This window comes from Vipera berus, assembly GCF_964194415.1.
Source record: "Vipera berus genome assembly, chromosome: 2".
Taxonomy (NCBI): Eukaryota; Metazoa; Chordata; class Lepidosauria; order Squamata; family Viperidae; genus Vipera; species Vipera berus.
In genome coordinates, this window is record NC_138203.1 from 172,264,191 (window position 1) to 172,288,732 (window position 24,542).

Consider the following 24,542-nt stretch of genomic DNA (forward strand, 5'->3'; position numbering starts at 1 on the left):
TATCAAGAAATCAGACAAGTGTAGTAGTATATACACAAGATAAGGTTCTGTAGCAGGTCAGAATGGCAATACAATCCAGACTGCATCAAAGACTGTTACTGAATTGTTTTATCCATTATTGGCTATGAATCCTATTGCTTGTTGTGGATGTTCAGACCAGAATAATACAGGTGCATATGTTTGGAACCATTTATGTTGTAAATCTACTTCTAACTAGAATGATGCAGTTGCATTTCAGTTAAAATTGCCACTATACTATTATATGTGGGCAATTTGGTGCAGTCTCTCCCTGTTTGAATGTCACTTAAAATGTTCTGTGTGACAAAGTTGACAGTATTCTTTGGTACTGCAATTTTCTGGTAATATCCAGAGTCTCAGGACAATGTGATGCCCTGGTAGCCACCTGGTAACCACCAGCCACAGAGATATATTACCTAGTGATGTGCATTTTACTACTGTCCTGGTAATTGCCAATACCAGCAAATCAACTCTTCCAGATACAACAGCTTTCACTCATCTGGGATAGAGCACCACAGCTACATAGTAAAATGTTTTACATTGCTTAGGCAATACCAGGAATTCAGCCGGTTCGCACCACTTTGGCAGAACCAGTAGCTAATTTTTTGTTGCCCAGGCCCAGAATGGACTTTCAGAAGTGGCATCCACATAGAGAACTGGTTATTCACATATTTGAATCCCACCACTGGGCTACCCCCACCTAATGCTATGAGCTGATCATGGAGGGAGTGGTGAATATAACTGACTTCATTGGTGTTAAGACAAGAAATAAATATACAGCATTTAATAATTAAGTTTTACATATCAGATAAGAGAATGCTAGAACCATACCTAAAATAAAACCAAACCAAATCCAATAAAATGTAAAAACATATTCTAATGGGACGCATGATCTTTCTTATTTTTCCGTACAGTAAACTCTTTCTGAAATCTGGAAGTCAGAGGGTGAAAAAAAAAAAGAATGAAAAATGTGCTCTTTCCCCTTAAATCAGGTTCACTTATAATGCTACAGCTTCCAAAACACAGGCAGGCTGTCAATTCTTTCTGGCACTCTCTCTGCCAACTCAGCTTCGTTGAAATAACAGAGCCCATCTTCTTTCCTTCTCTCTTCTCTTTCATAGTCCCCTCTGCACAGGGTCAGGTCTGATAGATTTTTGCATAGAAGTCTTGTGACCTTCATCCATTGCCTTATGCACCTCTGGGAGTCTGTGACCTCCTCTCCGAAACACTTAGGCAATAAATCTGGCTACGATCATATATAAGCAATTAATTGGGAGGCAGCCCCATTGAATTTTCAGTGAACATGTATTGAATTAAGCTTTTCAGGTATTGTGGGTTTGTTGGTTCTTTCCTGGAAATTGATGGGCAAACTTAGAGTCTTTCCCTTAGTTATTTCACTATGGCCATGTTTGTATTGCACTTCCAACCTTGAATTATTGCTAAGGAAATCACTGTATTTCACAGTTTAACGTTGTGGCTTGGTTCACACTATATGCTCAGTCAGTGGCTGGGTTCCTATAACTTGCTGAATCACAAACTAACCTAGCTGGGTTGTGTGAACTCAGCCTAGGGAGAATAGTAATCATTTCCCAAATGGTTTCACAGTGTTAATTCTTCTGAACAGATTGTCCTATTTCTTTTCCTCTGTGCACAAATGCAACTCATCACTTTATTCTTTCCAGTAACTTAGGAGTGCCACCTGGTCGAGGTAATTGTCCCTTGATGGTTCCTTTGCCCTTTGACCTCATTTATACGGACTACCATGGACTGCAGCAGATGAAGCAGCATATGGGCCTCTCCTTTAAAAAATACAGGTGAGAATCGGGGCTTTTTTCTGCCATCCCCTGACCCTGTTTTCAACATATCTGGTGGAAGAGATAATGATAGAACTGGCTGACAGATGTACAAGTTTACTACTATGGAATCAGATTCCTGTAGAAATAAGATCAGCATCCTTATTGCTAATTTAAGCAGTGAAGGCATATTTTTTAAAGCAGGCATTCTGGGATTGATCTTGAGGATGGATATACCCAGAATTTATACGGGCATTTCTTCTAAGAATGTAGTTGTGATTACATTTTTATTTCTGTGAAGTTGTTGCTATAATGTAATATGTTGTAAGCCACCCAGAGCCGTGGCATAGGAGATGGGCAGCAAGTAAATTTCATAATAAATAAATAAATACACCATACAATTTATAGTATACCACTTTTGTAAATGACTGAAAACGGATTTTTGAACGAAACTGCATAAAATCCCTGTAATCATAAATATAGATAGTCCATGCTTAAGTTTAGTGACCATCTGAAATTACAATGAACTTCCCCAGAGCTATTTACGAATCAGTTTCAAAGTTCCAATGGTCACACATGCAGAGACACACACACACACACACACACACACACACACACAGAGAGAGAGAGAGAGAGAGAGAGAGAGAGAGAGAGAGAGAGAGAGAGAGAGAGAGAGAGAGAGAGAGAGAGAGAGAGAGAGAGAGAGAGAGAGAGAGAGAGAGTCATTTTGGTCAGCTGAGAAATTCTTTATAACATCAGAATTTTAATGCAAATTCTTGGAAACTGAATTTGATAATGGGTTAAAAGGGAAAAAAGCTGCTTAATATTTCCCCCTCCAAGCCCTCTTCCAAAGTCATGTTTCATCCATATATGGGATCACAGATAGCTTGAGACTAAATCCAGAACCAATTCTAATATTTCTGGGAAGTTTTTCTTGTTTCCCATCCTAGAAAAGAACATTATTCCAAATTCAGAATGGGACTGCAACTGAAAATCGCTTGAACATTTAGCCTTTCTTTCTCCTATCAAGCAGGGAGAAGTACATCTCCAACACATCCTTAAGATTTACACTTCCACTTCCACACCTTTATTATCTCCGTGACTGTGACAGCTGGTCAACTGCACACTCAATAGCCTCCCTTCTGTTTTCCAGCTGCCATTGTCACATATATATGTTGTGCTTACAATGGCAAAAGAGCAAAGCTATATACTGTTCTCATAAAATAAATCATCATCATCATCATCATCATCATCATCATCATCAGGCTTTCCAGGGAGGAAGCAAGAGCTTGGGTGTTCAATGTGTGAAGACAGCAGGGGGAACTAATGGATCAACCTTCTGTGAATATGTTCTGTAAACATCACAAAAGAGAGGAAAAAGTGGTGGTTAAAGGGACAAAGTCATCTTTATTTTGCTTTGGGAAAACAAAGAAAAATGACCCAACACCCTGTCTCGTGCCGGATTATTTGCTAGCAAAATTTTGTGATTTCATTTAGCACTGATAGTACATTTTTCTTCTCCCATGACCCACTCCAGCCCCACTATCCTTCATGATTTTTGTTCAAAAGTATCAGATTGGGTTACGGCTTTTGTTATAAATCAATTTTCCTTATGTGCTTTACCTGACTAAAAGAGCAGAGTTGGGAATCTGATGCTTGATCCATCATATTTGCTGTATTTTCAGATCTTGCTCTCTTCCTCTCCCAATCCCAAGCTCTTTTGATTGGCTTGAGAATGTCCAACAGTGTGTGAGGACTGGGGAGGGACAAGAAAGTAAGCTCCTCCCTTCTAGTGCCCATGCAGTCTATAGGGTGCTAGCCTATAGCAGGCAGTGGGAAGGCTCATCCTTAGATATTCCATGCAGGGGGGAGCCCAGAAGAAAGGTGAAAACAATGAGAAGACTCCACCTCTTTTCCCCTCCTCTATGCATAGAGTGGGTTGCCTGCTTCCAGAATGACTCTCTTTATACTATTAACATTATATACCCATCTTTGATTGGCAAATACTGTAGAAACCAAAAACACAATGTACAGACGGAGAAAACAGAATTCCTGTGCAACTGCAAATGAAATCGGATTTTTTAAAATAGCCTTATTTTAAAACACATTAGAATTCATGCAGTGATTTAATTGAGAGAGAGAGGTATTTGGGTTGATGAATTCAAACATCAGTAGAATGGGTAGAATCAAATTCCTGGTTCACGTTTTGTTTAGGGGGAGAGGTTGAATGGTGAATTTTAATGGAGAAAGACACTAATAATGATCCTTAAATGTGTCTTCCAGCTCCCTAACAGGGAAAAAAAATCCCATCCATCCAAAGGGTCTTTGGGAGGACACAGTATTAATCCAGGGGGCTAGAGGTTATGTAGTTATGAAATAAAAGGGACGCGGTGGCTCAGTGGGTTAGGACACTGAGCTTGTCGATCAGAAGGTCGGCACTTTGGCGGGTCGAATCCCGAGTGCCGAGTTGACTCAGCCTTCCATCCTTCCAAGTTGGGTAAAACGAGGACCCAGATTGTTGCAGGGCAATAGGCTGACATTGGTAAACCACTCAGAGAGTGTGGTAAAGCACCGCAGAGTCTAAAGGCTATTGCTACTGCAAAGAGAAGTTGTGCAGGGCACTGGGGGCCCATTCTTCTGTTTCTGACAATGCATTTCTTCAGTGCCTGACTGTTAAAGCTATTCTTGGAGACAGGTCTAATGTTGAGCTAGTATGTTACAGTGATTAAGGTGCTGGATTGGCATTGCAGAGATCCAGGTTTGGGTACTCCCCAACCATGGAAATTCACCAGGTGCATTTGCCCCACATTTTTTCTGCCAGCTGTCGGTTGCTATTGTGAGGACCAATGGAAAGCAGGAGTAGTAAGTACAGCCTTTGAACAAAAAGCAGGATATACATATAACAAGCAAGCAACAAGTAAACAGGTCCCTGGTGCAAGAGGTTTGTAACTATTCATTGGCGATCACAGGATTCCCCCAAATTCCATAAAAGGACACTTCCACTTAAGCAGTAGGCAGCATGACTTTCAAAGATGTCACTGTTATGGCAGTTCCCCCCTTATTCTCTTACACAGATGCCGTGTTCGAGTAATTGATACTTTTGGGACTGAACCTGCATACAATCATGAGGAATATGCCACTCTGCATGGATATCGAACAAACTGGGGCTATTGGAACCTCCATCCTAAACAGTTCATGACAATGTTTCGTAAGTCATTTTTATATTCATTGCGGTTACCATGAACAGCTGTTTTTAGGTGTGAGGTAACAGGATAAGAACCTTCCTAGTATCCAGAATGGAAATACAGAAAACTCCAAGAAGCTTATGTGAAGAAGACAAACATAAACCTCCTCCACTATGTTCTGTCTGAAGTCCCTTTTGAAATCTGTTGGGATCCTCCAGCTGGTCCAGAAGGCTGAACATGGCCTATTGACTAGTTATATGAAGCATGGATCGCTAGCCAAACACTATTCAATGTACTATTAATCCCTCTCAAGCAATGAACAATTTATCTGAAAGGGGGGGGGGGAAAGACCTGTTCAGTTTTTACATTCTTTGGGAGTAATTCTTCCCTTTTCCACCAGCTTGAAGCTGACTGAGTCAGCCTGGGGGATCTTCAGTTGAAGTGCTTCAAGCAGGGGTCATCAGAGATAATCCAGCAAAAAATAGGTGATGGAGAGTTGCTCCATTACATTCTGTCCTTTTCTGTGAAGGTCATGGAGATTGAGAGAAGAGTAGGCAACGTGTGAAGGTCTCTGATAGAAAAAAAAGTAGTTCTTTTTGGAACAACTTGTTGCTCTTTGGGCATGTTCAAGTTTCTCAAAGAACCCCTCTTGGTCATTTTTCCTGGAGTTGAGAATCGCCTATTCTGTAAGCCTCAGAGCTACCTTTGTCTGCCCCAGAATGTGTGCCAGACCTGTGCTCTCCAAGTCTCTCCCTTATTTCTGCTTTTGGAGGAGTGGACATACGGTATATAAAGGAAAGAAAAATGTATTATTTGAGCTCTTTTAGTGTGTCCTTCTTGTTACAGCATAGTTGCATCTTCAAAACATTATTTGCTCTAAGACAAGCTCAGTGATTATACTTTGAGCAATCAATTACTGATATCATTACCTGGCCAGGTAATCAATCTGTGATGGGTCAGATGCTTTTTTTCACCACGGTTTGGATTATTGATTGAACCAAGGGACCAGATCTGGGCTGCACAGATGATCCCATGATAGCAGTAAAAAGATGCATATAATTCTAATATTTTGCTGTCATCTAGACTGTCCCGATTTTGTGGCAGCCCAGATCTGATCACATTTTTAAACCCATAATTTGCATCAGATCGACTGATTGACATTCAGTTCTAGAAACTAGGGAATAAAACTGAAGCTGTGAAAAATGGAAAAGTCCCAAAGGGACTATGAATAGAGAAACTAAAAATACCATTTTCCCTGGGATACCTCTTGTTGTGTTAAGATATTCTGCCACTTGTGCACCTTTGCACTGATTTCCCAAGGGCTTCAAATAGGCAAATTTGCTGATTCAACCTGACCTTAACCTTGACAATGATACCCCAAGGATAAGCTGGCTTAATGGGGCCTGCCATTTTAATTAGCTTTCACTTTAGTTTTTAACTACCCACTCCCACTGTTCTGTTAATTATGTTTTCAGGCTACCCCAGCATCTGCCTTTTTCCTCATCATAGCTTGGGTGAAAGAGTTTTGACTGACACTACATGATTCCCATGCATCTCTCTCTCTCTCTCTCTCTCTCTCTCTCTCTCTCTCTCTCTCTCTCTCTCTCTCTCTCTCTCTCTCTCTCTCTCTCTCTCTCTCTCTCTCTCTCTCTCTCTCTCTCTCCACCCCCTCTCCCCCACTTGGGAGCTGCCAAAATAACCAATCATTTGTCACCTAGCTAGAAACCAATTGAAGCAGTAACAGAGGGATGTGATGTTGTGGTCAAAACAATCTAAGGATCAAATGAGAAATGAAACCAATGAACTTTTATAGATTGGCATCATGTTAGGTTTCTTATGGCCCCTCCTTTGATATATTTCACATCCCACCAGGCTCAAGGTTGACTCAGCCTTCCATCCTTCCGAGATAGGTAAAATGAGGACCCAGATTGTTGGGGGCAATTAAGCTGACTTTGTAATAATGCCGCTTGCGGGGGTGTGTGAAAGCCCTAATAAGCAGGCATATACATAGAATGAAGGCTACTGCTAAGCTTGTAAGCCGCCCTGAGTCTTCGGAGAAGGGCGGGATATAAATGGAATTAAAATTAAATAAATAAATAAATATTCTATTCTATTCCCTGAGGATGCGATAAAGTTTCAGAAGAGGCTGGTGGGAAAATATACAGTTCCGGCTGGAAGGTGAAAGAGAAATGAGCTGCGGGGTGGGGGAATGACAACAACCAGAAATCATTGTTAGAAGCAGGCAGGTTTCCTGGAAGGCCTGAAAATTGTAGCTCTAGTTTTAGTTAGGGATGGGTGACTTCATTGTTGCCAGATCCCTGGAAATCAAAGTGCGGTGAGCTTCAGCAATGTATTGGCTAGAAACGAAAAGTTTTCTGCAGTGAGATGAACTGATCCATAGCTTCGTAGGCAATCTCTTAAAGTCAGAATGGATTTCTTTGTCATATTTGTTAACTTTGAGGTCTGCTAGACATGTCTGTGGGTTCTCCACTGATAATATGCCATTCTCACTTTAGCTCTACTTAGGACAGATTTATCCAGTGTTACTATTTCATTTGTCAGCAGTCAACCTGTGGCCTGCTGAGTCATTGTTTCAGAGATATTTTCTTACCTAAACAGAGAAACAGAATGAAACAGAACAAAAGGCAAAAAAAGCAGTGGCAGTGACATCAACTTCCAACTTTTTGACACCTTCCCTGTGGCTAACTGCCCTCCAGCAGCTCATGGTGGGACTGGTCTCCCTGGCCTCCAGAGGGCTAGGGTGAGATGAGTCTACCTGATCTCCATCTGCCAAAGAAGAGGCTGGTCTACCTGGTCTCTGGAGTGCTAGAGCAGGACCCGGCTACTGAACATCTGGGCAGCTGCATGGCAGCGCTGAAGCAACCACAAATCTTCCAGATTTTAATCCCAAAGAAGTCATGGCTCCTGGATTTTGGATGGATTCTATAAATTAGAACCAATATCTTGGTTCAAAAATTGTTGCCTTACCATACGCTCTTTTGCCCACTTAAAGTTACAGACACAAGAGTTTTTATCATAAGTAGATGTTCTATGATATATTTTTAGCAAAGAACATCATTGTATCCCTTTTTATCCTCATAAAATTTATCATGCAGGTTAGGCTGAGAGAGACGATGAACCCAGGATCACCCAGTTAAAGGGTGGCCACATGCAGTACACATAAGCAAAGGGTAGCGGTTTGGTCACTGTCCCCATTTTGTCTCTTTTGACCCTTTGGGGTGCCCTTGCTCAGTGAACAAGAGTAAATTTTAACTCCTGTCCTCCCAATCTGTCCAAAACTCTCACTATCCTAATCCCCCTAATAATATATATTGGCTGAGGGTGACATTTAACAGTAATCATCTCATAACATTTTTCATGTTTGTAATATTATGTCAGGGATATGCTCGTGGGAAGATTATATCAAAGAATTAAGAATTATCTCTAAATAAACAAAGTGTGTTTTCTAATAAAAAAAAATCAGGTATTGTTAACTGCTATTCAGAAAGGCCATTCTTGTATGATTGACTCCAACACATATTTGAATACCTGCAAAGGAAGCAGTGGATCTTTCCTGCCATCTCTTAAAAGAAATATGTCATGCACAAGGGGATAAGAATGAGTTCTTTGCTGAGTTTGACAACATGCTGGGAAAGCAAGCAGACCAAGTAAGATACTGGTTGGTGCTCGTTCCTCCTGTCAAGAGGCAGTCAAAGCAAAGCCAAACTCAACATCAGTGGCGGTAAAAATGTGTGATAAAATAATAGAATAAAAATATGGGTACATTTGGCATAATGATTCTTTTGATTTTCAAAATAAGTATTAGTGACCACCGCATTTATAGTTGATGAAACAGAGGAGGGGGCTTGTTGCTTTCCAGACGTTGCCGAATACCAGAAGTGCCTGCAAACCTGGCCAATGCTCAGCAACATTGGAAAATGTACAGAGATTTCTCAATTTTATTTTGCAGCCACTAGCAAATGTGGCTACAGCAAATTGTCCTGACTGAAAAGAAGACAAAAGAGTTATTTCTAGGCCTTGTTTTGGAGAGACTCTAGATTGCTCCTCTGGAAATGGGTCAGTAAGGATTCCGCTTTCTGTCCAGCCCTGATATTCTGTTAATAGTGTGAACAGGCTATGGAGATTCTCAGTCATCCAGGTCATGGTTGTCCCAAAGCTGTTTTTTCAAAAGAGAACCGGACTTTCTTGGTTTTCCCCTTGAAGACGTTTCACTTCTCATCCAAGAAGCTTCCTCAGTTCCTCAAAGAAACATCTTCAAGGAAAAACACCGAAAGTCCAGTTGCCTTTTGTTCCTAATCGCACAAACCAAGTTGTGAAAATGTGCAAAATAAAATTGAGAAATCTCTGTACATTTTCCAATGTTGCTGAGCATTCGCCAGGTTTGCAGGCACTTCTGGTATTCGGCAATGTCTGGAAAGCAACAAGCCCCCTCCTCTGTTTCATCAACCATAAATGCGGTGGTCACTAATTCTTATTTTGAATATATATATATATATATATATATACCGGTATATATATATACCGGTATATATATATACCGGTATATATATATACCGGTATATATATATACCGGTATATATATATACCGGTATATATATATATATATATATATATATATATATATATATATATATATATATATATATATATATATATATATATATATATATATATATATATATATATATATATATATATACACATACACACACACACACACACTGTGTATATATATGTGTGTGTGTGTGTTTATATATGTGTATATATGTGTGTGTGTGTGTATGTGTATATATGTTTGTGTGTATATATATATGTGTGTGTGTGTATGTGTATATATGTGTGTGTGTATATATATGTGTGTGTATGTGTATATGTATGTATATGTGTGTGTGTATATATATGTGTGTGTGTATGTATATACACACACAGACATATATATATGTATGTATGTGTATGTATATGTTTATGTATATGTATATGTACACACACTCAGTAGGAATGAGCAGCCTATAGGTCTCCAAATATTAATGGACTACAGTTTCTATGATTCCTTCTATTGAACATGCTAGTTAGAGCAGATAGAAATCTGAGTTCAGTAACGTGATATTTTGGCACACAGTGTACAAAATGCGCTGGAAATTAATTTTACCCCATCATTCTTTCTTTTTCTCTAAAGCTAGTACTGTTACACTTTCTTCTATTTCCTCTTTATTTTCTCCCAATAACTATAGGCTGTTCATGAAAAACTGATGAATTACTGATTCAATAACAGAATCAGTAGTAGATAGTTCTTGGCAGGGCTTTTTTCAGAACGGCGTTCCGGCACCTTTTTTTTTTTTGCAAAAAGAAAGAAGAAAAAGCTCCCTCTATTGGCTTTCCTAAGCCTATTGCAGGGCTAGGCAATCTTGGCTCTTTTTTATGACTTATGGACTTCAACTCCCAGAAATCCTGAGCCAGCCATGCTGAGGGGAAAGGGAGAGGTTTCCAAGCTGAGCCATGCTGGCTCAGGAATTCTGGGAGTTGAAGTCCTTGAGTCATAAAAGAGCCAAGGTTGCCTACCCTGCACTAGAGGAGGACATTAAAATTATTTACAGGGTTACTTCTTTAGGAAATAACTTTTAGAATCTAAAGCAGCTAATTCAAAAAAGCCAAGAGGAAAGAACCTCACATTTTTCATCTGCTTCTGTCTTATGGAAGGTAAAATTAGATAACAAAATAATTTATTTCCTATGTTAACATCTCTGCAATGAAATAAAGGTAACAGGAAAGAAATGAGAAACATTTTTCTCAATGTAATATGTTTAATTTTGCTGATGATAGAAAAAAATAGTATCTTTTGTACATACCCTTGAAAACTATTTTGAATCTAATCATCTATTACAACTAGCCTTGGTGGAGCAGTGGGCTAATGCCTCCTTAAGTAACACCAGCTGCCTGCAATTAGTGCAGGTTCGCATCCCACCAGCCTCAAGGTTAACTCAGCCTTCCATCCTTCCGAGGTAGGTAAAATGAGGACCCAGATTGTTGGGGGCAATAAGCTGACTTTGTAATAATGCCGCTTGGGGTGTGTGTGAAAGCCCTAACAAGCAGGCATATACATAGAATGAAGGCTACTGCTAAGCTTGTAAGCCGCCCTGAGTCTTCGGAGAAGGGCGGGATATAAATGTAATAATAAAAAAAACAAAAAAAACAACTAAACCACTTTAAATTAAACAATTCTTAAGAATGAAATATTCTTAATTTGGACTTTACTTTTACTGTTTGGACTGTTGTGTGTTTTGAAAAATAGATTATTTGGAATCTAGTTATGTTGCACTTCAGTCTTTAAATAATTAACCTAGTATATACATAACAATATATGATGTTTTCCATGGTGAGCTTAACATCAATAAATAACATTTATTTAAAAGGCTAAAATAATTTCTGGTGGTATTATCTGTACATTAAAATTTTGGACAAGCAGTGATCATGTATCCTAGCAAAAGATGTTACATATGTGCATAAGCGTAGTCAGTAGCATATGCCTTTTTAAAAATATCAAACATGCAAAGAAACAAAAATAAATCCAAAATATCTGTATTACATCCAGAAATGCCATCCAGAAATGCCAAAATATTTGCAACCAATATTTCTCATCCATAACTATGGCACCCTAAGGATACCTGCATACATGCAAATGCTTCTCTGGGATCAGTAACGCAGCAGGGATTGCTTTTTCCTTTCAGTAACATATATCTAAAACCAGTTTGTTGCATTTGGCAATTGTACTAAAAAAAATCTCATTGTCAACCAATATAATTCATTTAATTTGAAATCAAGTGAAAAATTGATTTAAATTATTTTATTAAAACAAATTAATGGCAATTCTTTTATAAGAAGTTGCCTCAAACAAAATGAGTTTGACATGCCTCCTCTAGATAGTTGAATGCTCCAAAATAAATTCTAGACCAGTTCTGTACATGCAGCCTACCAAGCAGCCTTGGACAGAGCACAGACTTTTTTTTTTTTTAAAAAAAAAGTAATAAAATCACCACCACTGCCCTAAAAGTCATGTTGCGTAGTGCCTCCATGGCTTACCATGACCACGAGCTCCAACACTGTAGATGCTCCTCTAGTCACCAAATCATTGATTAGCACACCAGCATTCCTTTGCAGACCACAAAGATTTTTAATTTATCAGTGTGGGCCTTTCCCTTCTACAAGTTGCACAGATCTCTTCTAGATTTTCCTCTTGCCTTTCCAAGTTAACTCTTTGGTCTGTCATTGAGCAAGAATTGACTTTGTAGGGAAGCATATTATCATTTGATGTATATTTAACATATGTTCTACCTTTATTTACCAATTATATAATATTTGTATGCAATCCACATGGCGAGGTTTGGGGCAACTTACAATAGAAAAAAATATATTTTTAAAATCATAAGATTAAAACATAAAATCAGGGATTTTTTTCTCATAGAACGCTCAGAATGGTGTTCCGGCACCTTTTTTTGCACACACACACAAAAAAGCTTTTGCACAAGCTATGCTACTCCCTCTATTGGCTTTCAAAAGCCTATTGGCTTTTGAAAACCAATAGGAATTGCTGCTGAGCGTGCCAAAAGACCTGGCCGGCAAACGTTGCACTGGCAAGTTGTCTGCAGCGAACGCGAGTAGGCAGGAACTTTGCATCCCTCCCTGCTGCCCAACTACACCATCTCAACTAGGTAAGTAAGAGAGAACAAGGAGTGGGAGGTGGGTTCTGCGAAGTCCATGTGCACTCCTTCCTTGTGCTCACCCGTGTCAGCCAGCCTGGTGGCCTACCTGGTGCTGGACCTGCGCCACCGTCACCTCGCCCTATGTGCCTAAGTGGCCGCCCTGCATTGCCTGGCCCGCACCGCCTCCTCCGCCTGCCCCGCGCATCCCCGCCATATAGAGCGGGCCCTGCTGCTCCCACAGCACCAGCAGTGCTGGGTCTGGCCCTGGGGGGCAGCCCGCCGCCAGCATCCCTCGCACCTGTGACTGCAGCAGCGCCGTCCCCCTGCCCTCCCACCTCCTGCACCCGCCAAGATGAGAGTTCCGGTACCTTTTTTTTTTTAGAAAAAAAAGCACTAGTGCTTGGTTTTAAGAAATTACTATTACGTATTCGATCATATTTTTACTTTAGGTGCATCTTTACTCATGGAATCAGAAGTTGAATTGATCTTATAAGTATGCAGTTTGCTGAATTCACCCTGCAACACAATTCAATTCTAAAACAGTTCAATTATACAAACATTTGAATTGTAGAAAAATACAACTTCAGTATCCATACAAGTCACCAAGTGTGCCCAAGTCATTAAAGCTTTGAAAACTTTCCAAAACAATAATAAGAATTAGTATAGCCAGCCAGGTTTAGACTTGTATTTTAAAACAGTAGTTTTAAAATTATGAGCCAAAATAAATTGTTATATAAAAGTAACATTTTTTCAGGACTGATGTTTTGTTTTTAAAAATTATCTATTCTTCTTTAGACAGCTCATTCAACTATTGTGGCTGTCTTATTTTGTAATGAACAAAAAGAATTAAAACAAAATTGGATATTCCATTACAGAATTAAAAATATCAGGTAAGGGAGGTATGAAACATATCAGTGAATTCATTTTTAAAAGAGGTTTATTTGATTTCTAAACTAACAAAGCACCTCTCATGTGGATAACCAGAGGACTGGTGGGTAGAATGGATCAACCTAGAACTAAGGAGAAATTTCCTGAAAGTGAGAAAAATCAACCAGTGGAATGGCTTGCCTTCAGTGGTTGTGGGTGCTCCATCACTGGAGGATTTTAAGAAGAGATTGGACAGACAATTGCCTGAAATGGTATAGGGTCTCCTGCTTGAGCAAGGGGTCAGACTAGAAGACCTCCAAGGTCCCTTCCAGCTCTAATGATGATGATGATCCCATGTTTCAGGGTATGATACACTTTGCAAAAAAGTGTAGAAACTCTAGGGCAGGGGTGTCCAACTTTGGCAACATTAAGACCTATGGACTGCAACCACCAGAATTCCCCAGCCAGGCCCATGGCTAATTAAAGTCCACAGGTCTTCACACATTGCCAAGTTGAACACTCCTGATTTAGGGTGAGCCCAAAATTCAATATAGTCTCTACAAAGCATACACTCTTCCAATGAAATGGAATGCTATTTCATTGGGGGTGGGGTAGATTGTATTATTTAGGGGAGATATATGAAGATTTCCATGGTTACAGTGACATATTATATTATTCCTCCACAGCTCATACACCGGATAATTCTTTCATGGGGTTTGTGTCAGAAGAGCTCAATGGGACTGAGAAGCAGTTTATTAAATCCAACAAGGCCAACAATATGGCAGTTGTCTATGGGAAGGAAGCCAGCATTTGGAAGGTGGGTTACATACACAAGCATTTCATCCCAACCATACAGTATAAAGAATGAAACTTTCCCAGTAATGATGAAACTCATTAATCCTTCACCACTGTTTGAAAGGCCATTTATGCCTTTGAGGTGCATTGTCTATAAGCTCAAGGTCTCGTGAAATAAGGAATGTAGTCTCCTCAAATTGGGGTTCATCCTACAGAGTGAATTCACACACTTTCCCCAGCCTGATCCAGCTTCCACAGGTAAAGGAACGGCAAGGTGAAAAATTGGCTCCGATTTTTGCTCCTGATTTTACCTTGGAGGGCAGTTGCTAAACCAAGCCTGAAAACCTCTGTGTATTAATGATCAAGAGTAATATATTTATGTCCAGCTCAATACACCAGTGAAATCATTTGTTCTACTGGGGGTGGGGGGGTGGGAGAACCACCCAAATGTAATTGTCATTTTAAGTGTTGCAAGTCTTGCAGAGTTTGGGAACCTCTTTCTATGGAATCCCATCTTCAGACATCACATCTTGCATGCTAATTCTGCCCAATTAGGGGTGCAGAATACATGGGTTTCTTTTTTCATACTAAACCCAGTGGCATGGTCTCACTCCTTGTTAAGGTCTTGGAGTTTTATATTTAGCCTGGGAAAATTATAACTACTGTATTAGATCGATTTTGTGACGGTCCAGATCTTAATCTTTGTTTATCTTAATTTTTATTCTTTGCATTACTTAATGTGAATAATGGCCCAGGGACATTTATGAATGTCATAGGAAAGCAGGCTGCTGTTTTAAGCCATGCTGACATTCAATGAGAAATTTGCCCAGGAGGAGAAAAACTACCATTCCAAGACAACCCTGAATTCACTGTTAAAAAGCTGTATTTGGTGTTAATTTCATGTGAAGTTTCAATAGAAGGACAGGATTCTGAGTCCGCAGCCCAGAGATTTTCCTAGAATCCTTCAACCAAATACTATACTGCGGATCAGCTCCTTCAAATAACTGGTTGTGCAGTATGGGGTGGATGGTAGAACTGAGGGAAAGAAGCCATGATTGGTCTGACTCCTGGATGCAAAGCTCATACTGTATGTTGAGGAAACAGACTGGCAATCAAAACTTGCTTGCTTTATTTGTTTGTTTAGGATATCAAAGTATTTTAATTTTCCTGCCGGAAGACAAGTCACATAGGTCAACTGACCATAGCAAGTATTTAGATCAGGGCTTTTCAACCAGTGGTATGGGTACCACCTGTGGTACATTGGCACCTGGCAGGTGGTACGTGACCATCCTAGAAAAGTGGTAGCGGGGGAGGGGAATGAGCTGAACCGGTGGCAGCACCACACAAGCCTGAGCGAGAGACGGCTAGAGCTACAGGGCTGTCAGGGCTCAGCGGAAGCACCAGGATCAGCGCCAGGCTCCAGCTGGATTTCAGCACTGATCCTGGTGCTTCTGAGCCTAGAAGAAACGCCGATCAGCTGGAATGTTGCAGCATCTCCAGGGTCTTGTGATTTACATTCAGGTGCTTGGCAACTGATTCATATTTATAATGCTCACAGTGTCCCAGGGTCATGTGATGTGACCAAAACCTGCTGCAACCACCCAGCAGATGGGGGGGGAGGAATAGAAACCAAACACACCCCCACCCCACCCCCACTGCCAATCCTCAACAGAATTACTCACAACAATGAAAACCTTGGACAAGAGGAAGAGCGCTGCCAGGCAGGCAGGCAGGTGTCTTGCTCGGCTCCGGCTTGCGGGGCACTTTTTTCAGTGCCATTGTAACTGAACAGTCACTAAGCAAGCTGTTGTAAGTTGAGGACTACCTGTACTTCATCACTTTTTTTCCTTTTTGGGGGGAGGTGTCATCACGTTTTTGACACCTTGCTAGGAGACTGGTGATACTCGGATGTTGCCATATCCTAAAAGTGGTATAATGGGTGAAAAGGTTGAAAAGCCCTGATTTAGATCATGAATTCCAGCATTAATGCTATAAGCCAAGATCAGATTCTGAGCTAATCACAACCTTTAAGAGTTCTATGTTCCATATTTGATCATTCAAGCTGACCTCTTCAAACATAAGTCATCTAAAAGAGAGGTCCCCAACCTTTTGGGCACCAGGGACCGGTTCTGTGGAGAAAAGTTTTTCCGCGGACCGGAGAGTGCGAGGTTTTGTGTGCTGCCTGCATTCCACAGATGGGGCTTTGCTTGTTTGTGCGGACTGGTTGCTGGCATGCCACAGGCCAGTTCTGGTCCATGGACCGGGGGTTGGGGACCCCTGATCTAAAACATTCACATCATTGGTTCTGTTTTTTATTTGGAGATTATTTTTCCAGGGGAAGAGTGGTGACAGCTATGTTGCTGGCCTTTTCAAGAACGAAGAAGAATTTCCTATGGGCTGACTATAAATTCAGCTTATTTGGTGACCACCAGGCTGGGGGAAGCTAGATTTGATGGATGACTGTTCTGATCCACCAAAGCTCTTTACATGGTCATATAACTTGTATTTCACCATCTTGGAGCATTTTAGTTTGTTGTCTTTTATATACAGGAAGTCAATTTTGCCTCTTCTTGCTTCTCTCTATGTGCCAACATGGATTTCCAGTTACAGGTACAGTAAGTCAGAAATCATTTTAAACTATATTTATGTTTAATATATTATAACAGAACAAATAATGCGTTAATGCTTTTCACATGTAGATTATATGCATTTAAGTAACCATTTTCAAAATGGATTTTAATATGAATTATTACAAAGTGAGATTTTGGATAATTTTTTAAAGTAACATTCATCTTGTCTTTTTTAGCAAGACAAATCATTTTGTTCTGATTGCTTTGGTACAAATGGCATTTGCTCAACACGCATACATTCTTTATAAAGGACACAGACATGGCAAGTTGTCTTTTTCTTCATGTTGCTTCCTCTCATTTGCTGCTGGTGTCTACTTTGCATATCTATGAAAAGGGTTATCTTCCCTCCTGTGACTACTGTTCCATTTTTCAGAGAAAACAATTATTTCTTCCCTAGGCAAAATCAAAGTGTGCGTAGTGAATTTTTAAGAGAAAGGGTTTTTTTTTTATCCACACATGCTCTGGCACAGACATTTTCTTCCTGCAAATCTGACCCCTCCACAATTGGAGAAATCAGTTGTGGCTCAGCCTGCACTTGCTCCTTACTGAAATCTCTAGGCGGCAAAAAGTTCTATTAAGTGGACAGTGAAGAGCATCGCCCACAAGCAGAAACTGCAGACTTCTTTGGAGAAAGTTCTTTCTCTTTTCCCACCGTATTTATGACTCCAACCAAATGTGCAACACATATTTTTTATTGTCCTGTTCATTTTCACGTACATGGAACAAATAAAGCAACACACTATAAATACATATCTGCTATCAAATGATTTCCCTTTGTTGATACGTAGGAATAATTATGTGACTCATATAAGTTACATATATTCTTCTGCTCAATTGTGTTCAGTTCTCAGAGACTGCCTAAACAACCGCTGCAATTTTCTTGGCAAGGTTTTTCAAGAGCAGTTTGCCATTGCCTCCATCCTAGGGCTGAAAGAGAGTGACTGTCCCAAGGTCACCCAGCTGGCTTCATGCCTAAGGCCTGATGCCTTAACAACTACACCAAACTGCCTCTTTAAATTACATATGCACCCTATTATTATTTTTTTGTAAACAAAACGTACACAAGACTCTGCTTTATACAAATCTCTTTTAGTTTGAGAACATAGCAAATGATTTAAATCGTCTCCATTTTGTTTCCCTGACAATACAGAAGGCTTATTTTGCGTTGCTAGAGCACTAGTGGTGGACTGTTTATTAATCTGTTTTAAAATATATAGTTACACTTATATATATAAATCAGGAAACCATGAATTTGAATACCAAAGGCGCTTTTTCAAAAGGTAACTGGACTTGGTTTTAGCTTGAGGACATTTGGCTTCTCATCCAAGAAGTTTCTTTGGTTCAGCTATCCATCTGCAGAATCATCATCAAACATCCATCTGTAGAATCTATGCTAAAACATTTCTGTGCTTCCGCTGTGAGGTCCAGTGGCAGGCCTGGGGTCTATTTCATGGCCAGAAATACTAGGGGTAGAATTTTAAACCAGGAAAAGCCTATTGCCATTGTTGAAATTTTGGGGCATATGAGGAAAATTCCCTCAAGTAAGCCAAATAATACACAATGAAAGGAAACACATCACACACATGGACAGAACAGCATCATGATACTGAGAAAAGACACAGATGCATTAAAGAAGTACCAACACATTTGTGTCTCTGCATACTCAAAAACACATTTTGAAACAACATCTAAGGCATCCTGCACAGCTGGAGGGACCAGGGGTATCTGCAGCAAAGCAGAGCAAGGAGTGGCAAGGCCTGCCCAGCAGTGACATCATTCTGCAAACCCCTCCCCTTTGTCTGCATCATGATGAAGCTGCAGGGTGGGGCCTGCAATGACACCACCCCAGAGGCTCAGTTGCTATAAAAGTAAATCTCATTCCTTGTTTGGCAGATGGCTTGTTTTCTGCCAGTCATTACTAATTATCAGCCAAAAGGAGACCAGCAGCCACTTGACAGTGCTGGCCTAATTTTTTACAGCAAAGAATAATAAAGCTGCCTTCCCCTCTCCTCCCCCCCTTTTTTCTCTTTTTTTCAATTATTTGCCTAGATGTAAATAAATAAATAAATCTGGGAATTAAATTGTCAGTTGGCTTTGCTGCAAATACCCCTCAACTCTTTTCAGAGTTTGTGTGTCCATATTTGAAACTGGGTGGGAAAAGTGTCTGAACAGAGAAAAGGTAGCCAGCCAGGTAGCCTCATTTCTTTTCCCAATTTGAGTCTTCACAGGCTCCAAGAAAGCTATAGAGTTCAGGGGATGTTATGTATGGGGATAATAAAATATAGCAGCAGTTCATTGTGACCATCAGGTGGCGCTGTACCATAACTGGATTGGCTGGAAAGCACTTGGCGGGAAAACCTAAATAAGGGATTGGCTGCCGGTGCACCTGGCCAAGTATATAAGCGGGTTCAGGTAACCCCTTTGTTCGTCCTGTACTACCACCAATAAAGAGCTGCCATGCTGAGTCCTTTGTCTGTTGTCTGACCATGCGGCCAAGAACCCACTACACAATAGGGGACCCAGAAATAAATATCTGGGTTGCCCAAAATCTTTCACAGCTGCTAGTATGCTTAGCTCTAGCTGCACTCTGTGGCCTATTCACTTGGATTCACTGTTTCTAAAAATATGATAAAGGTAGTCCTCAACTTATAACCATTCATTTCTGACCGGTCAAGGTTACAGCAGTGCTGAAAAAAAGTGACTTATGGCTATGTTTCACCCTTTGGACCATTGCAGCGTCCCCGTGGTCATGTGATCAAAATTCAGATGCTTGGCAACTGGTTCATATTTATGACCATTGCAGGACCCCGGGATCATGTGTTCACCTTTTTGTGAACTTCTGACAAGCAAGATCAACGGGGAAGCTGTATTCAGTCAACAACAACCATGCACTGCAACCTCGCAGTGGTTCACTTAAAAACTGTAGCAAGAAAGGTTGTAAAATGTGGAAAAACTCATTTAACAAATGTCTCGGTGAGCAGCAGAAATTTGGCTCAATTGTGGTCATAAGTTGAAGACTACTTGTATATACGATGCTGTGCACGCTGCTCCAGGAGATAGGAATTCGATGAATGCTGATACTTGAAATGACTAAGGCCCATTACTGATCTCTTGAAGTGAGAGCAATTGAGCACAATCTCTTTACCACGTGGCTGTTGCAGATTCTACAAACTGATCAGCAGTACTGAGACATTCCATCCTTTATAGCTATGAGCATTAATTAGGAGAATTTGTGTAAAGTGGAGGAGCTGGCAAGGGCTTGTTTGAGATCCACCATATAGAATTTTGACACCTCTGCTCTCTCTTCAGAATAATTGGGTCTTTTAAGGCTGAAGTAGATGAGGGGTTGAAGAAAGGAAAGGGGAATGAAAAGAGTCCTGTTCAGAGTGCTATTTGGTGCTGACCACAGCTAAATTCACAGAGGAATTTGCTTTTTTGAGTAGAATTTATGCTGGCACAGAAACGAGATCCATGCTTGGGAACATTGTGCAACATATATTGATCTGCAAGCGTATGCATTAGATAGAGCGTTAATGAAGTCTTACCAGCTCTGTGCAATTATTTAAAGATAGCATCAGATGAGCTCCAGATTAATCAACCTAATGCATGTTCAACCTCCAAAAGGAAAATTGCCAGGTTGTGGCAGCAGGATGCCACTTTTCTTCTTTTTATCTTTTTAAATCTGTCTCTTTTCTTCCTGCAATAAAGCAATTAAACAAGATAGAAGCAGCTACATTTTCTACCTGCACTCAAGAAGGTGTTCAAGAGGCTTTCACCTTCTAACATATAAATGGTTCACCCTGTTTTTCTCTTTAGCTTTGTATTGAATGTGCTATTTGCTAAAAGTACCCTTTGAATGTTTCCAAATACAACTGTTTACCGAGGGTTTTAATTGCTGGTTTTAATATCTCTGGTTTACACTTTTTTTTATTGTGAAGGCTTTTCAGTAACCCGTGGATAAATACATACACTGATCAAAGACAATCATACTCTAACAGGATGGGAGTTATAAAAGAATTAGAACGAAAAAGAAAGAGAGAAAGAGATCATACAGTACAGGAAGCCCCACTAATTAAGAATAAATTTGTGTGTTTACTTTTGGGGCCTTGTTGTATTCCTAGATGTACACACAGAATCATAAACATTTTAAGCCAAAAAAGCAACAACACAAGCATCCATCTGTACTAAAGCAATATTTTATTAGTATCAACTAATAAAGGCTAGAAACAAAATACACATAGCATGTTTTCAAGTGCTTAGCATTCTTAGCTGGGTGTTTAGTTTAATTTATTGAGGCTAATCTTTAGTATTATAAGGGAAACCTGGGGTGCAGATTCATCCTTTGGGGAGAATGAATCTACACAGATCCCCTGTTAATCTAAAGTTAATCTAAAAGTCAGTTTTTTATAGACACCAAGAGTATGGTTTGTTTCAAGTGTTACGTTTAACATTGACATTAGCTCTAAACATTAGCTAAGTCCAGTTGCATTGCTTAGTGGATTGAGTGATCTTCCACTCAGACATTGAAGATTTGATTCCTTTGTTGCTGTTAGTTGCGAAGTCGTGTCTGACCCATTGCAACTCCATGGACAACGTTCCTCCAGGCCTTCCTGTCCTCTACCATCTTCTGGAGTCTATTTAAGCTCATGCCTACTGCTTCAGTGACTCCATCCAGTCACCTTATTCATTCTCTGTCATCCGCTTCTTCTATTGCCCTCAATCTTTCCCAGCATTAGGCTCTTCTCCAGTGAGTCCTTCCTTCTCATTAGGTAGCCAAAGTATTTGAGTTTCAGCTTCAGGATCTTGCCTTCTGAAGAGCAGTCAGGGTTGATCTCCTCTAGGACTGATTGGTTTGAATGCCTTGCAATCCAGGGGACTCGCAGGAGTCTTCTCCAGCAGCATAGTTCAAAGGCTTCCATTCTTTGGCACTCAGCCTTTCTTATGGTCCAACTTTCACAGCCATACATTGCAACTGGGAAGACCATAGCCTTGACTATACACACTTTTGTTGGCATGGTGATGTCTCTGCTTTTTAGTGTGCTGTCTAGATTTGCCATAGCTTTCCTTCCCAGGAGCAAACATCTTTAAATTTCTTGGCTGCAGTCCCCGTCTGCGGTGATCTTGGAGGCCAGGAAAATAAAATCTGTCACTACTTCCATTTCTTCCCCATCTATTTGCCAGGAATTGAGAAGGCCGGATGCCATGATCTTGGGTTTCTTAATGTTGAGTTTCAAGTTTGATTCATAGGTAATGAAAATTTCATCCATCTTAGGTCCTACACATTAAAAAGTAAACTTTGGTTTTTGATATGGTATATATATATCCAGTATAAAGATAAATCAACTATGTTCATTTAAAAAAAGAAGATCTTACAGAAGGGCAAATATCCATTGCTTTATAACATTCCTTCTATGGTAGGCCAGTATTTTTATCTCACATTCTCAGAGGGGGAGTTTATAACTGTGCTGAGATTTTGAAACAACAGCATTCTAAAATCACAGCTTTTTCTTTTATTCCTGCCCTAGTGGATCTACAAATGTGATTTGGAATGCATTTTATTTGCTCAGTTCTGTGTTTATTCAGCAGAAGGCTAACACTTGAATAAAACCTATGTAAGTTTAATCAAATTTGAGTGTTACAGAATCCTTACTCCCAAATTTAGTTGGCAGTAGACTGCTAAAAATGTATTTTCCACTGGCTTTTCTTTCAGCTATTCATATTAGATTTGGTGGAAAAGATATTATTTTGTACCCCCAAAGGAGAAAAAATATATATCAAAATTTGCCTATGTATATATTATATTTCTAAGCTACCTGGCTCTTGGGTTGTCTCTGGTGAGCTGTGGCATTCTTGCCTTTGATTTAGTTAGGGCTCAGTGTAGGGACGCAGTGACTCAGTGGGTTAGGACGCTGAGCTTGTCGATCAGAAGGTCAGCAGTTTGGCGGGTCGAATCCCGAGTGCCGCGTAACAGAGTGAGCACCTGTTACTCGTCCCAGCTTCTGCCAACCTAGCAGTTCGAAAGCACATAAAAATGCAAGTAGAAAAATCGGGACCACTACGGTGGGAAGGTAACAGTGTTCCGTGCGCCTTTGGCGTCTAGTCATGCCAGCCACGTGACCATGGAGACATCCTCAGACAAGTGCTGGCTCTTTGGCTTTGAAACGGAGATGAGCACCAGCCCCTAGAGTCAGAAATGACTGCAACACATGTGCGGGGGAACCTTTACCTTTACCGTGTATGAGATGCATTGTATTGCATCTTTCCATATGAAATTCCAAGAGGTGCATCATAAAGAAACCCCATGGGACTTTGTCATGCTAGGAAAAAGCAATTTGGGGGATTACCTAAGCAGCAAAATATCTGAAGATTGCCTAGATCTGACTGGATTGAGATAGTATGTAAAAGACATAAATATCATAAAAGGAAGAACAGTACCTCCACCTGAAAAAGCCATCCAAAGAAACTCTAAAGCCTGTTGAGAAAGAGGCAGGAAAAATAGAGGGTAAAATGTTCAGGATTTCAACCTGATCTTAGCTGCCCCTGATGAGCATCTTCCCTTTCTTTCCTTTCCTTTCCAGGGTAAAGAGAAGTTTCTAGCCATCCTTAACAAGTATATGGAGATCCATGGCACTGTTTATTATGAAACCCAGCGCCCACCGGAGGTTCCAGCTTTTGTGAAGAATCATGGTCTTTTGCCCCAACATGACTTTCAGCAGCTTCTGAGAAAAGCCAAGGTATTGGCCAGATAGTTCTGTTCCCTAACTGAGGAAGGTGTGGATACTAATGAAAAGAATAACAGAATAACAGAGTTGGAAGGGACCTTGAAGGTCTTCTAATCCAACCCCCTGGTCAAGCAGGAAACCCTGTACCATTTCAGGCAAATGGCTGTCCAATCTCTTCTTTAAAATCTTCACTGGTGGAGCACCCACAACTTCTAAAGGCAAGCTGTTTCACCAGTTAATTGTTAATTTAGCTAATTCATTTGACTGGTTAAAAGCCCCTTTTGGCAGAAAAAAACTTTGCTTTCTGCAGTTGCATGAACCTAGAAAAATTGTGAGAATGTATTCCTACCTGCAAAAAGTCTTGGGAAAAAGGAATAGATAGCCTTGCATTGCAGGACTGCAGAGCTGAAAAAGAGTGGAAATATCAAGGGAATATTATTAAAAACATCAGCGAAGAGAATGCCCATTGGCAACATGCTTGATTTGCTAGTAAGAATCAGGCACTTAATAGTCTATGTCTTTGCTCTAAATTAATGTTTCCCAACCCTGGATTCTCCAGCCAGCCATGGAGGTTGGGAAACATTGCTCTAAATAATGATCAAACTATGAAGGATGAAGAAGTGAGAACATAGTTTAAGAGGGGAGATTTTTTTTCAAGGAACCATAGGAATCTATGGCACAGACAGACAATGGTTTGCATTCCAGAAATAAAATCTGTCCACTAGAGCTATTGGGAAGGACTTTATCAGTAGGTGACCAGATTGTCTTATGGAGGATGGCAGAATTCAAATCTCATTTATCCAGCTTGATTTAG

General features: G+C 40.3%; 1 protein-coding gene across 1 annotated transcript in view; it reads left to right on the top strand.

Annotated features, from left to right (window-relative positions):
• The window catches only part of MGAT5B (alpha-1,6-mannosylglycoprotein 6-beta-N-acetylglucosaminyltransferase B), a gene marked incomplete at both ends in the record, with an annotated part of 257,340 nt that overhangs the window by 194,390 nt on the left and 38,408 nt on the right, over positions 1-24,542 (top strand). The window contains 4 exons of the mRNA XM_081320209.1: positions 1,701-1,832; positions 4,886-5,019; positions 14,268-14,398; positions 23,585-23,740. Of these exons, the coding sequence (XP_081176335.1) occupies positions 1,701-1,832; positions 4,886-5,019; positions 14,268-14,398; positions 23,585-23,740 (553 nt within the window). The remainder of the gene's footprint in view (positions 1-1,700; positions 1,833-4,885; positions 5,020-14,267; positions 14,399-23,584; positions 23,741-24,542) is intronic.